General features: G+C 44.2%; 1 protein-coding gene across 10 annotated transcripts in view; it reads right to left on the bottom strand.

Annotated features, from left to right (window-relative positions):
* The window catches only part of PPP1R9A (protein phosphatase 1 regulatory subunit 9A), a 541608-nt gene that overhangs the window by 119499 nt on the left and 406463 nt on the right, over positions 1-15646 (bottom strand). For all 10 annotated transcript variants that reach the window (XM_029588910.1, XM_029588913.1, XM_029588912.1 and 7 more), the window contains 3 exons: positions 13104-13333; positions 11712-11808; positions 10997-11168 (listed from right to left, as the gene is read on the bottom strand). In XM_029588910.1, coding sequence (XP_029444770.1) covers positions 10997-11168; positions 11712-11808; positions 13104-13333 — 499 coding nt within the window. The remainder of the gene's footprint in view (positions 1-10996; positions 11169-11711; positions 11809-13103; positions 13334-15646) is intronic.

The following is a 15646-nucleotide window of genomic DNA, read 5'->3' as shown; positions in this document are numbered from 1 at the left end:
CAGGATGGTAGTCCTCACACATTATAATTTGGAGCAGCTACAGGCTGCTCTAAACTATAATGAGTCAGCACTTAACAGGTGCCAACGTACACAACTCGTGCTGCGACAACCTGGGAGACAGCCTGAATCCAACCCAGGGCCTAAGGTAGGCAGAGTTGGGTTTCATGAATGAAAAAGATTTTGGAGGATCGACTGACCAAAACCGCTGTCATGCCGACCGTCCTTAACTAGGCAGTAGAGTATGGCTAAAGTATGGAGAGAACTCCAGGTCGCAGCCCTGCAGATCTCACCCACCGACATGGCACGCAAGTGGGCAAATGACACCGCCATGTCATGCAGCAAATGAGCCTTAACATGGCCACCAAGCTGCAGTCCTGCCTGTGCATATCAGAACGAAATACAAACTTGCCTGCCAGTTCGATAAAGTCTGCTTGGACTGTTGATTTTTGTCAAACAAGACAAAATTGTGTGGATTGCTTATGGCCCGCTGTATGCTCTAGTTAAAAAAAAAAGTAGGGCCCTTTTGCAGTCCAGGGTGTGAAGAGCCCGTTCACCCTGGTGCGAATGCAGCTTTGGAAAAAAGGTGGTAGGACTATAGACTGATTGAGATGGAAATCAGCCACCACTTTAGGAAGGAACTTAGCATGCGTACGCAGAACCACCTTATGAAAAAATTTTGTATAAGGTGGGTACAACACTAGAGCCTGAAAATCACTGACCCTGCATGCAGAGGTGATCATGACCAGGAAAATAACCTGCCAGAAGTCTTTTCCAAGTATTTATTATGGTGGAGACGTATATTAAAAGAACTGCCCAACTCAGGCAGAGTTTCGCCACTCAGGGGTTCAAAAAAATAGCTTGGACTGAGAACCATTGAAAAATTGAACTTATGATGCAATGTCATTTAAATGAGTGGAGACCATACATCTGGTTGTGGAGAGCATGTATTGGGCGCCACTGTGTGAATGGTGTCCACACAATTTTGAGATTCACTATATACAACTTAAGAAACGCCTCCACTGTGGATGTTGTTTAAATGACATTGCATCATAAGTTCAATTTTTCAATGGTTCTCAGTCCAAACGATTTTTTTGAACCCCTGAGGAAGCCGTTGAGAGAGTGGCGAAACTCGGCCTGAGTCGGGCAGTTCTTTTAATATACGTCTCCATCATAATAAATACTTGGAAAAGACTTCTGGCATCTATCTCCTTTGTTTTACCTCACGGCTTTTTTAGATCGCCTACCTTCTTGTTTCTTGGGTCAGGAAGATAACCTTCCAGGATAGATACTTCATGTCACAACATCGCAGAGGCTCAAATAGGGGTCTCATCAAGTGCTCCAGGACCCAGTGGCCTAATCAGAGACTTGATCTGAGTAAGCCTCGCATGAAGCGCCCCAAAAGTGGCTGCATTGAGATAGGTGAGCCATACACCCCACAGTGATAGGCCCCAATAGCGGTGAAGTGGACCCTCACGGAGGTGGTCTTCAGGCCAGTGTCAGAGAGATGCAATAGATAGTCCAGGAGTTGAGGTGGAATAGGAGAATGGATCCAACCCCATGTCTCTCGAACCAGACCAAGAACCTCTTCCATTTCAGACTATAAGACTTCCTAGTAGAGGTACTTCTGATGGTTGGGAGAGATAGCAATGTACGTGTAGGCATCCTTTAAGTCAAGGGAGTAAAGCCAGTTCCCCTTCCGTAGGAGAGGGATCAGGGCCCCCATTGAAACCATTCTGAACCAGTCCTTTGCAAGGAATCTGTTCAAAGCCCTCAGGTCCAGGATAGGACAGAGGCCTCCTATTTTCTTGGGAATGAGAAAATATTAGGCATAGAAACCAGTGCCTCACTGACTTAGTGGTATGGGTTCGACAGTTCAAGCCATTATGAGGGCGGAAAGAAAGCTCTACTCGCAGTATTTTCTGGTCCACCGAAAACCCCCATGAAGGGCACAGAGGGGATTTTGGGGGGACCCTGTGGAATGATGGATAGCACCGAGTGGGTCCGAAGTGATTGCCTACCAGCGATGTGCAAAAGTCTGCAGGCACCCTCCAATAGGAGGGTTGTTCGTCACGGGGACAGGCTGGTGGCTTAAACTCCCTCCCAACCAGTCAAAACCCCGTGGTGGTACTCTGCTGCTGGGCTGGTTTTGGCCAAAGGGCCTGCAGCTGTTGCATGCATGTCCTAGGCACAGCACTCTGCAACCTCGCTCTACCCGCTGGAGGATAATATTTCCTTTGGGCGGTAAAAGGGCCATCTTGAACTCTGCCTCAATGGCTTCTTGCCAGAGGACTGAGGGTTGGAGGTGCTGGCCGACAGGTGCTGGAGGGTTTTGTGATAATCCTTCAGCTATTACACTGCTTCCTTGATTTTAATTCTGAAGAGATTTTCACCAGTACAAGGGAGGTCAGCAGCAATACGCTCCTGCACTTCAGGCCAGGGATCCAAGGCCCGAAGCCAGGCCAGAGGGCGGGTGTCTATGTCTGCAGCAGCTACCATCACCGCTGTTTCGAAGACATCATAAGCAGATCAGACCTCGTGCTTGTCACACTCCAATCCCTGCTGAATCACTTTCAGGAAAACTTTGTGAAGATGTTGTGGGAGGCATTCTACCAGATCTTGAACCTGTTTCCAGAGGTTCCTGGAGTACTGACCCATGTACCTGAATGTAATCCACTTTGAAGTGCTGAAAAAAAGTGTGAAAAGTGGAATATAAATCTAAATAAATTAAAAATAAATACAATAAAATGCTATCCGGGTCACCAGCATGGACCCCTGGAAACTTTTCTGACCTAGGGCATGCAGGGTCCTGTGATCATGACCTCGAGGAGAGGAAGCAAGGGTCCATGTCATCTTAGCTCTCTTGAGAGTGGATTCCACTACCACGGAATGATGTGGAAGATGGCGTCTCTCAAACCCCGTGGTAGGTTGCACCAAGTAATCCGTATCAGTCTTTTGGTTCACTGGAAGGACAAAAACGAGGTGCTCCAAGTGGACGAACAGATCCTTGAAAATGTTGTGCACTGGCACTGCTACGACCTCTTTAGGGGTATCCACAAATTGTAGGATCTCCAGCCTTTTGTGCCTGGAGTCCTATTTGGCCAAAAGCTGGAAAGGCACAGACTCTGACATAGCCCTTAGAAAACCAGCAAATGACAGGTTTTCTGGTGGAGACTTATGCCTTTCCTCTGGATGCGAGGGCTCAGAGGGAAGATCCTCAGAGTCTTCTGAGGAGAACAGGGATGCCTCCCACTCCCAAGATCATAGGGGGCTTCCTCCACACTTAAAGCACCCATGGACAATGGAGATGGAGCCCCTACACTAGGTCTAGGCCTAGACCGTGAAGGCACCGGGATCCCCAAAGGTATAGGTGCCAGCACCGAAAGCGCTGTGGGCACAGAGGGGTACCTCAGCACTGGTGGCATCGTGGGCACTGGAAGCACCAAAGGAACTGGGGGATCCATTGACACTGAACCCGATGGTCCTTCTTCATCAGAGGAATCAGCCACAGAGACAGCTTCCAGTAGAGGCCGCTTCGGTGCCCTGTGTGGCATCGAGGGTGGCCAGAGTACCGGGATAGGCTGCATCAGTAAGGCACCGGGCAGTAAATACAGGGAGCAAGGGAGCAAGCATTGATGGAGCCAGTTCCGGCAGCAGTGGCGGCCCTGAAGGAACTGGCAGTTCAATGCCTTGTAGGGCTCGACTGACTGCCAACTGTACATGATGCTCCAACTCCTCCTCAAATGCTGACGACGAGAGGCATCTTAAGGAGGAGGAGGCGGAACTGAATCCCCAAGGGGGATTGGTGCCCATCACTGAAGCTGGTGGGGATTGCCTCAGGCCTTTGGTCTTGACGGAGGGTGGAGCCTCCTCAGACCGGGGCTGCTTTGGGAGCAACTTGAACGGTGCCGATGCCTACTTGAGCTTGGAGCCAAGGGACTTCTCTGACTTCTCCCGATGCTCACCCGGTCCTTTCCAGTGAAGATCCAGACCTGAAACAAGAGAAAACAGAAAGCAGATGATCCACTGCACCCGATTCAGAGAGAGAACTCTGCAGTGGAGAAGACAACACAGGATCAGGAATTTCTGATTCACACCCCCATGCCATTGATGCCCCCGATTTAGCAGTTGACATTTCGGTGCCGAAAAGTTTATCCATCTTGTCCAGACGCAAGTAACAGTCCTTCAAGATTCATCTGGGCACAGAAGGTGCAGCCTCCCACGTCATATGATGCCCCCAGGCAAGAAATATAGACGTCATGGGGGTCCGTGATAGACATGGTCTGAGGGCACTGGGGGCATCGGCGAAAACCAAACTCCATGGGAAAAGGAATCCGGCGCATGGTCAATGGCCGGCGGATACCAGGAAACGGCCCAGTCAGTAACTGACCACTAACAACGTAAAAACTTGCCACGATGTCTAGCCACTAACCCCAGGAAACAGAGGGACCTAGCGTGACTGGGAATAAAGAAAAGAACCACAACTCAACAGCAGCGATGCGAAAGCCTTGCGGAAAAAGAGGCTGACAAGGGACCCCCACAAGGACGGTGGCATGCTGGGCATGCTCAGTGTGCCAGTCAAAGTTCTAGAAACTTTGACAGAAGTTTTCCATGCCATGTTCCATCTGATGATGTAACCCATGTGTGAGGACTACCATCCTCCTTGTCCTAGAGAAAGGCAGTTGTTTTAAAGATCCCTGAAAGTGTTTTTGTTTTTTCTTTGAGAAAAGTAGGGAAGTTGCATTCTGTTACAGGACTGTAGTCCTTTACTTTTATTCAATCGATTTCATGTATAAAATATTTTTATTTATATACTTAATACAATTTTAATGCGTCTATTTCACATGGGTTATAGAAGTAAGGATCAATAAATAAGTTGCCATGATAACTTTTTATTGAATGCAATACATCTGTCTAGAGTTAGTTCAGCAGAAATATATCATCCACAACTTGCTTGTTGGCTCTTAATTCTGCATATTCAAGTGGACTAATGCAGCAAATAAAATATATTTGGGTTAAAAGTACAAATGAACTAGTATATGTTACAATGTCAGAAAAATCTTTAAAAAGTAAAATCAAAATTAACTCAATCATGCATTTATTTTACATGGCTAGGAAAGATTTTTGATTAAAGTCACACACATACATACCATACATATTTGTAGGGAACATTTGGTTTCCCTAACTAAAAGGAGTGTACTAATTTACTGGGGAGGTTCTGTGTAGAAATAAGTGAGAAAGATTTGGTTTTGCTCCTCCATGTGGGAACAGTAGATGGTATGTTCGAGCTGTTTATCACCTCAAAGCACCATCTATCCTCGTGGATTTTCAGTTCAGCTTTTGTGGGAGCAGGACCTCTTTGGCTCTTGTTCTATAATTTTTTTTTTAATTTAAGGGAAAGGGGTCAGGAGGATTAATTTTTTTGGAGTGAGCTCTCCAGCTGACTCGGCTGCCTGCCTGATGGTGGATTGAGGAAGACCAATATAAAAGGCACCAAACTGTCCAAATTGCTGGAAGCCAGAGTTTTTTACATTCTGAATATGAGTAGAGGAGAGAGAAACTAGGGAAAGGTGGGAAGGTAAAGAAGAGTGAAACACTGGATACCATTAGCCTGTTCCAGAGCTCTCTACTTATTCCCATCTAAAGCTACATTAGTAGTAAAATGAGAATGGACAAATCAGTTCTAAGATTTACTTCCAACAGAAAGAAAACGTTCTGAAATGTGCAAATGCTCCCAGAAGTATTCAGGGTGCCACATTTACTTTATGGTTTCCTGCTGAACATATGGGTAGCAATAAGGGGATGTGTTTTGTTTTTCTTAGATACCAAACTTTGAATGTTTTGGCCTCTAGGAAATCGGATAATGTTAAATTTGATTCTGAAGACACAGAAGATGCTCTCTTCACTTGAATAGGAATTTACCGTTATTTTTCATAAAGCTTTTTCAGATTATTCGTTTTATTGTTTTGAGAAATGGAGTGTATGTATATGAAAGTTACCCTGCTTCTTCATTTAATTCCTTTTTTTGTATAGTGCTTTCCCATCCCATCTTGTCTTTCTATGTTTTGGAGGGATAAATTAATTGGCATGTTTTGGATAATTTAACAATTCTTGATGCTGATTACATTACATTGTGTTGTATCGTACATTTATATACTGCCTAATCAATACAACAGAATGTCCTTCGAGAATCACATACAAAAAATAATCTTATAAAATACAATAAATATATAAAATATCAAATGCAAAGTGGAAAAAAATTGCCTGCCTGTTTGATTGCTTTGGACTCTAAGCCAAATTTTGAGAATTCCTTGTGAGAGTGTTGGTACCCCTTTCACAGTGGATTGGGGCATCTGCTCTGTAAAATTAGATCACGTGTAAGGGAAGATTCTGGCAGTCTTGTATCTCTCCTCCCGAGGATAAAGCTGACTGGAGACCCACTGGAGAGGACAAATATGTTTGCACTCTGTTGGAGGGAAGGAAGATTTTTCACCCTTCGCGAGTCTTGTTTGATTCTTTTTTTCCCTTTTGGATTTAGCTAATATTGTTGTTCCACTTGTGGCTGATGGTGTACCCGGAAATCAGTAAACTAAACCTACTACACATGGAGATCTTTTATCCAGAAAGAAAGGGATGTGCTACACGTTCCATTTAATGGAAGGGATCCCAATAAAATGCACTACCAAAAAGGAAACAGAGAAGATACAAAGTAAAGGTAACAAGAACTTTGTTTGCTGCTGTGTATTGGGAAGTGGTGCCCATCAGGCACTGCCTAAAGATTATGGATTCCATTGTAAAGTAGAGTTGCTTACCTGTAACAGGTGTTCTCTGAGGACAGCAGGATGTTACTTCTTCATAAATGGATGACATCATCAGATAGAGCCCGATGCGGAAAACTTGATCAGCATGCCCCATACCACACGTGGGTCCCTCTTCAGTCTCGTAACATAGAATTACGATGAAAATTTTAAAAAATTAGGCAAAACTCAATTCCGCGGGGTGAAGGGCGGGTTTCTTGAGGACTAACATCCTGCTCTCTGTGAAGAACCCTTGTTACAGGAAAGCAACTCTGCTTTATCCAAGGACAAACAGGATGGTAGTCCTCATACATGGGTGAATCCCTAGCTACAGGCTGCTCCCCAGCACAAAAGGGGACCAACAGACACCTAACCAGGTGCCATTGGGCACAACACCAATGCTGTTGGTTAACAGAGGAGGAGACAGCCTGAACCCAAACAGGGCCTATTAGTTTGGGAGAGTTGGGTTCTACACCTCAAATAGTAGGTTCAGCTAATCTGTCCTCCGGAGCCTGTCACGTCGGCCACTCCCATCCAGACAGTAATGGGATGTGAATGTGTGGAGAGAACTCCATGATGCAGCCTTGAAGATCTCCTCCATGAGAAATGCTCGCCAGTGGGCCATCGACGCTGCCATGGCTCTGACAGAATGAGCCTTAACATGACCCCCAAGAAGCATTTCTGCCTGGGCATAACAGAAGGAGATACAATCTGTTAGCCACCTGGATACTGTCTGTTTGGTAAAGGTGACGCCCAACCTATTCCTATCAAAAGGCACAAAATGTTGGGTGGACTGTCTATGGGCTTCTGTCTGCTCCAGGTAGAAGGCTAAGGCTTGCTTGCAGCCCAAAATGCAGTGCTCATTCGTCTTGGTACAAAAGGGGCTTGGGAAAGAAAATTAGCAGTATGAATGACTGGTTAAGATGGAAAGCCATCACCACCTTAGGCAGGAACTTGTGCAAGACCACCTTGTCATGATGGAACTTAGTATAAGGTTGATAAGTCACTAAGACCTGGACCTGACCCTGAACGCTGAAGTGACAGCCACCAAAATTACGACCTTCCAGGTCAGGTACTTCAGGTTACAGGTGCACAGTAGCTCAAAAGGAGCTTTCATCAACTGAGCTGACACCACATTGAAGTCCCAAGAAACAGCAGGAGCCCTAGGGGAGGCTTCCACTGAAGCAGGCCCTGCATGAAATGTACCACTATAGTCTGTACAAAGATGAGCATACCATCTACACCATGGTAGTAAGTGCTAATTTCACTGAGATGAACTCTAACAAGCCAGCCTCTGACAGGTGTAGAAGGTAGTCAAAAAGTGTTTGTGTTGGTCAGGAGAATGGATCTAGGGCCTTCTACTCACAACACATGAAAAACCTCATCCACTTCAGTCTGAAGGACTTTCTAGTGGAAGGCTTTCTGGAAGCCACCTGGTCCTGAGACACATCCTCTGAAAGATCAAGCAGCTGCAGGACTGACATCTCAAAATCCAGGCTGTGAGTAATGGGGCCTGGAGGTTGGGATGCTGCAGTCTGCCCTGGTTTTGTATGAAGAGATCTGGGGAAGTCCCCAGACTGACCAGTTTCTGGATGGACAACTTCTGCAGGTGCAAATCAGACCTGTCTTGTCCAATGAGGGGATATAAGGATCATAATCCCTATGTCCTCGTGAAGCTTCAAGAGAGTCTTCGCCAATAACAGAAGACCCATGCCCCAATGACAGGCAAGGGTGTCTGACCTGTACAGGTAGCAAAACTGTGACACCTTCCTGTTGCAGAGGGGATGCAAACAGATCTATGTCTGAGCTCCCCCAGAGATGGAATATCTGATTAGCTACCCCTAGTGCAGTGACCATTCATAGGCTCTATTCAGCCTGACCACTATGACATTCTCCGTTCCGTGCAAGTACATGGCTCTGAGCACCATCCCACTGGACAGGGCCCATGTTCAGATATGGACTGCTTCCTGACACAGGAGGTATGATTCCACGCCTCCCTGCTTGCTAACATACCACATGGCTACTTGGTTGTCAGTTTGGATCATGACAAGTCTGTTGGACAGCCAATCTCTGAAAGCCCATAGCGCGAACCTGATCGCCTGAAGCTCCAGGAAGCTGATCTGACAAGAATGTTCCTGAGCGATCCACAGTCCCTGGGTGCTGAGCCCATCTTCATGAGCTCCACACCCCAAGGTAGATTCATCCGTGGTTAGCACAATTTGAATAGGGAGACTCCAAAAGGAAATCCCCCATTCCTGACTGGAAAGTCCCCGCCACCAAGAAAGGAGTCCTTGAGACACAGGGTGACTCAGATGCAATCCTGGAGGCTCTGGGTGGCTTGGCACCACTGTGGCCTCAGGGTCCATTGGGGTCTGTGCATGTGTAAGCGTGCCAATGGAGTGACATGAATGGTTGGTGCCATTTGGCCCAACAGTCTCAACATGTGCCAGGCTATTTGCTGGCTTTGTTGCACCTCTGAAGCAATGGTCGCCAGAGCGACGGCCCTCTAATGCAGCAGAAAGGCCCTGGCTTGAGCTGTGTCTAGCAGGGCTCTGATGAAGACCAATTGAGGTGATGAACTGAAATGGGACTTCAGGTAGTTGAGAATGAACCCTAGTCACTCCAACACCTGAATGATCAAGCATATGGACCGGATGGCCCCTGCCTGAGACATGCTCTTGATTAGTCAATCATCCAGATATGGGAAAATGTGCACTCCCAGTCTGCGGAGGTGTGCAGCCACCACAGCCAGGCACTGCATGAAGACCCGTGGGGTGGACACAAGCCCAAACAACAGCACCCGGCACTGGAAGTGCTGTTTCCTCACCACAAACCGGAGATACTTCCTGTGACTGGGGAAGATCTTGTTATGGGTGTATGCGTCCTTTAGGTCGAGGGAGCATAGCTAGGCCCCTTTTTGCAAAAGGGGGATCAAGGTGTTCAGGGAAACCATTTTGAACTTTTCTCTTTTTAGAAACCTGTTCAAGGGCCACAGGTCTAGGATGGGACAGAATCTTCTTGTTTTCTTTGGAATCCGGAAGTACCTGGAGTAGAATCCCCACCCTCTTGGAGGGTTTCATGATGGTCCCAGAGTTGGGCCACAGCATCATTTACCCTATCTCCGAAGAGATTATTTCCTGTGCATGACACACAATCAATTCTTTCCTATACCTCTGGTCTGAGATCCGAAGCCTCTAGCCATGCAAACATCATGAGGATCGGTGATGTACATGGTCCTCGGGCACTGGGGAAAGTGACGTTAACTAGATGCAGCCCTGATGGGGCAAAACAAACAGGGAAAAAACAGAACGTTGGTGGCAAGTGTCGATGGAAGACGGGCACTGGCTCCACGGGGGGTGGGGAGGTACTGGCCACAAAAAGAAACTTAACTGAACGCTGAAAACCCTGAATGGGGGGCACTATGAGGAGGCACCGAGAGGGACCTGGCAACAGATTGATGGGAAAAAAATTGCAAAAAAACCACAAAAGCTAAAATGTTTAGAGTTCAATTAAACCACAAGGCTTACAGTTCCATGGAAAAAAAGAGAAAGAAGAGGAATCCCACGTGGATGCGTGGACAGTTTCTAGAAACTTTGACATAAGTTTTCCGCATCAGGCTCCATCTGATGTTGTCACCCATGTGCGAGGACTACCATCCTGCTTGTCCTCTGAGAAAGGGGAGATACACCACTCATCTCTCCTGGGATTGGGAAATATTATAGCTTCCTAGTATTATAATAAAATTTGTGATCAGCTATTAGAGTTTTCTGGATTTACAGATGTTATGTCAGCTGAGATTTTTGCTGTTTGTATGAAAATATAAGAAGAAAGTTTATCAATAAATTTTGTCTTCACAATCAACATCCGGTTAGCAAGTTTCATGAAGAAAGTCAGTTGTGTATATCTAGTCCATATCAATAGCCTAATAGTGAAGAAATAACTGCAAAACATTAAAAGACCCACAAGTGTGGTTTCTGGTATTTGTCGCACATAGTTATTACAATTTAAAATCATCCAATTATGTATTGTACAAAGTCTCTATACAATGTCTTTATGAGCCCACAATAAAATAACATTCTTTTCAGAAGGAAAACACTGATTCTTTTTATAGCTCTCACAAGTCACAAACAGCATTGGACTATTCTTTTGTTTACTTCCGTTATTCACAGAATTACAAGGTTTAGGGGCTTGGTTCAACAAACCTTCAGTTAAGCCATCCAGGTAAGTCATTTGCTTGGTGTCCATGTTCTCTGTTCGAACTCCTCTTGAGACTTCTCCGAGAGATGTTCGGCCTTCCAAGATATTGTTGTTATTGTTAACTTGACTCCCATTCTGTTTCAGCAGCCGAACTACTTCAGCTTCCAGGTCCCTAATCTAAAAGATATAAAGATAGGAACAAGGGGCCTGATTCCATGTCTTGTGGAGAAGAAACCAGTTTGATGCACATACATGGGCATTCTAAAATTGACCCAGGCTCAGTGCACATAAAAGAATAAACACCTCATGGTTTTGCACCTTTTACACATCTGCTCCAAGCAGGGTCTAACTTCTGTGTGGTAATTTGCGCGCAGTTTTTAAAATCACAAACTGTGTTTATGTGCCAACTCCACCCCTTCACCCTGGATCGTCTGTCTGTAGTCACAAACACAGTTTGTGATTTTAAAAGCTGTGTGTGCAAATTATCACCTACCTGAAGCAAGTGTAAATTTTGTGCAAGCTGATTTCTGCATGTACCCCACCAATTCCCTAAGGATTTTCAAAGCGAATGTGTGTGCAATAGTTCGCTTTGAAAACATGCACGATGTGCATGCAGAGGTAACGTCTGAGGGGGTCTGTTTGAAAATCACCCTCTAAAAGAACTTTCAGACCTACAGTAATTATCCACATCTCTAATCATACCGCGTTAACATTGCTTACACGAGCTTGTAGACTCTGAACTTCTGCAAAATGAAGTTTCTCCAAATCTTCAATTTTTTTCCTTTCAGCTTCCTGTCGTTTGATAAATTCGAGTTCTCTTTAAAAATAAATAAATAAATAAAATAAGCACATAGAATTGTGATGATAAAGAATCAAATATTCAAATGTTTCATATCCTCCTTTCTGACATGATTACATTAAAAAAATGTTAGCTGACTGGAAAATCTGCTATAGGTGGAATATAAGTATTTTAAATAAATTATTTAATAAATGTCCTACTATTACAACACAAAACATGAAGTAAACAGGGAGGAAGTAGTTAATCCATACAAAGGCCTCTAATGATCATGTGACTAAGTCCCATCATACGTTAGTATGTCTAAAATCAAGGTCATGAAAATCGGTAGCACAAAAGCCTACACATTAATCTCCTGACATTTCAATGTACATGAATATTTCTTCATGATTTAAGATCAACTGGCTATGTTAAAGTTATAGAGACCGAAGTAAAAAAAAAAAAAAAAAGCAAAACAGATTTTGATGATGAGAAAATAAATGATGTGATTTATCTTTGAGACCCTGCCATGGTATGGTCTTCTACAGACCATATTCCAAAGCAATGATGCCAGAAGACTGCAATCCCATACCATCGGGCTGATATAGTAAAAGTTGCGGGAGAGCGGGCGAGCGCCTGTTCTCCTGGCGTGCGCACAGGCCACTCTCCTGTGCGCGTGATTTAGTATTCAAATGAGGGCCCGCGGTAAAAAGAGGCGCTAGGGACACTAGCGTGTCCCTAGCACCTCTTTTTTTTGACAGGAGCGGTGGCTGTTAGTGAGTTTGACAGCCGCCGCTCAATTTTGCTGGCGTCTGTTCTCAAACCCGCTGACAGCCACGGGTTCGGAAACCGGACGCCGGCAAAATTGAGCGTCCGGTTTTCAACCCATGAGCTGCAGGCTGGATTTTAACTTTTTTTTTTTTAAAATTATTTTTTACTTTTGGGACCTCCGACAATATCGCCATGATATTAAGTCGGAGGGTGCACAGAAAATCAGTTTTTACTGCTTTTCTGTACACTTTCCCAGTGCCGGCAGAAATTAACACCTACCTTTGGGTAGGTGCTAATTTCTGAAAGTAAAATGTGCGGCTTGGCTGCACATTTTACTTACTGAATCGCGCGGGAATAACTAATAGGGCCAGCAACATGCATTTGCATGTTGCTGGCCCTATTAGTTTCAGAGGGGTTGGCCGCGTGTTTTCGATGTGCTATTACCCCTTAGTGAATAAGGGGTAAAGCTAGCGCATCGAAAACGCGCATCCAAACACGGGTTAACAGTGCGCTACTGTATCGGCCCGATTGTTAGGACTTTCCGATGTAATGCCGCAGCTGCTTACTTTTGCTGAAAGTCCTTGATGAGTTTCTTTGCTTTGTTGTACTTCTTTTCCAAGGCCTGATACTGGCTCTGTGTCTCTTTGAGGTGTTCATTTACGGTGTGGCACAGGGACTGTGCCTCGATCCAGTGGCTCTCCAGCTTCAGCATCCTTTCCTTGTTTTCTTCAATGTTTTGCTGAAGTTGGGTCTTCTCGAGATCCCACTTCACTTTTTCATTTTCCGCAGCTTGCAGCTAGGAAAGAGCAAATTAGATAAATCCATCTTTCATAAGGTCCATTCAGATTTTTCATTTTCAAAGCAGGAATTCTATCAATGCTCCTCAAGCTATCAGGTTTACCTCTTGATAGACCCTGTTCCTTTTAATCCAGAGCCTACCTTCTGCTTTTTTCCTGAAGGGATTTTCTCTCATGTTTTTGCTGCCCTTAGAGACACAGAGAGTTGATAATAGTTTGGCCTATGGTAATTCTTCCCCAACTCATTCTGTTTCCATAACTCGGGCATCTCTGGGGCTTAACACAGCTTTCAGGTGCACATCAGAAGCGAAGCATTTACTTTGACCGTAACATGTGGCAAATGGTAAGAGGTGCTTTCAACAACTCAAAAGCAGATCTTTTGCCTCAGAGATACCATAAAAAGCAAAATGGATATTTATAATTTTGCTTATTCTAGTGGGTACTGAATTGCTGAATTACCTAATTTACTGCATGGCCTTTCATAAACAATCACTGCATCCCTGTAGTGATTTCCCTCTTTTACCTCATACTGTGCCGTACTCTCTCAGCACTACCCAACACTAAAACCATAATTACTAGGCATAATTTAAGAATGAACTCTGCGTCCTAAAGGCAGTCTTCTCGTTTGTGCATAAGAAAAATACCATTCATGAGAAAAGCATTCACAGGCACTTTTTTAAATATCAAAAAGCCTCCAGTGTACCCTATAGCTACTGCATGAAATCATTACAAAGAAAACCTAACTGGCTACTGCTTAAATAAATAATGTTTAGTATCCTTAAATTATCAAAATGAAATCAAATTGCCTTTATCTATAATCTGTCTGTCCTATGAGCGGTTGAGGCAAAGAACATGAGTCAATTGTAAATTCCATAAACAGAAAGAACAAAACCATAAAAAACAAAACATCTTCGATTTATATTCTTAGTAATATTGATTACTCTCCCCTTCCTTCAAAAATAAAAAAAAAAATCCCAATAAAAGCAGATGAAAAGCTACTCGCTAAAGTATGTTGTATCCAAGCCAACCAGTCACAAACACTGTTCAACAATTGAAGAACTATGGAACTGGTGAATCATGTTTTAAGTTTAATGAGCAGCATCCTAATAAAACTTCTGCAGATCATCAGTTTTCTTTCAGTACAGAGACAAATTCAATTAAAAAAAAACCAAAACATGAATGGAAGATGCATTCATCTAAATGAAAATAAGAAAATGTGTGGACAAATGGGCATTTCTTTCAACCAAATCACAACTTCATTTTACCCAGTAAACTGACTGCATGCGTTTGGCTCTCCATTTTTAATTAAGTTTTTCCTGCAATATTATCCATCACCATTTATTGTACAGATCAGATAATTGCTTATTTTAGATTGCATTCTAAACAGTTTGAAGTCTAGCAATCTTGCCAATTGGTACAAACCTGGAAATACCTTGTTTCACAAATGTTACTGAATATAATCCAGGAGACATTTATACCTGATGGGATCATGCAGCACATGTAAGAGTGTGTGACATCACACTTCTAAACACGGCAGCTTCCAGGGCAAACCTTGCATTCATAGGGAAACATTAAGAATTTAAAAACTGAATTATAGCTAAAATTCTGTGTGTTATATAAGGTACTCTACCATACGCCTTTTGATATACCATACAGTACATGGTGGGATATAGTTTACTTCTGAACATAGCAATTATTAGAAATGTCACATTATAGGAGGCAAAGCCTATGAAATACATTTATTCCATTCATTACTATAACAAAGGCCAAGTTCTGCAAAAGTTGATTTCGAGAAGCAGCAGAAGATTTGGCACAACGCCCTGTTGGGGGATCGATTTATGTCTCCTGTCCTTCGGTCGAGGTGGGATTTGAGCAAGGTGTGGAGGTAATGCTCACTGTGGCAGGGGCTGTGGAGGTGGGCACAGCGAGGACAGACACAAATTGCAATGGATGGACATTTGTATGAGAAGGGGAAGGCCCAGCCCTTGTGACAGGACGACTCTGGGTAAAGGAGTGAGTGGGGACAGAGGGGGAAGAGAAGAGGGAGGGCAGGGGAGCAAATCCTTATTCTCACCAACAAAAGACAAATCACAGTTTGAACTGTAAGGGTTCTCACATTTAGTCATGGTCTGCTGTAAGCTGCAATCTGTTTAATAACGCTGCTTCATGCTGTTACATTGCACAAGTTAAAGCATAAATTTAACTCATTTTTAACTAATTTGCTCTCTTGATCGTCGGTCTTTATGCTCTTGTGTTTATTTATTTGGAGCCATTCACTCTGAATGACTTAGCTACCTCACTGTTCAAGTACT

The sequence above is a fragment of the Rhinatrema bivittatum genome, chromosome 2 (assembly GCF_901001135.1).
Source record: "Rhinatrema bivittatum chromosome 2, aRhiBiv1.1, whole genome shotgun sequence".
NCBI lineage: Eukaryota > Metazoa > Chordata > Amphibia > Gymnophiona > Rhinatrematidae > Rhinatrema > Rhinatrema bivittatum.
This window is presented reverse-complemented; position numbering and strand designations above follow the sequence as displayed.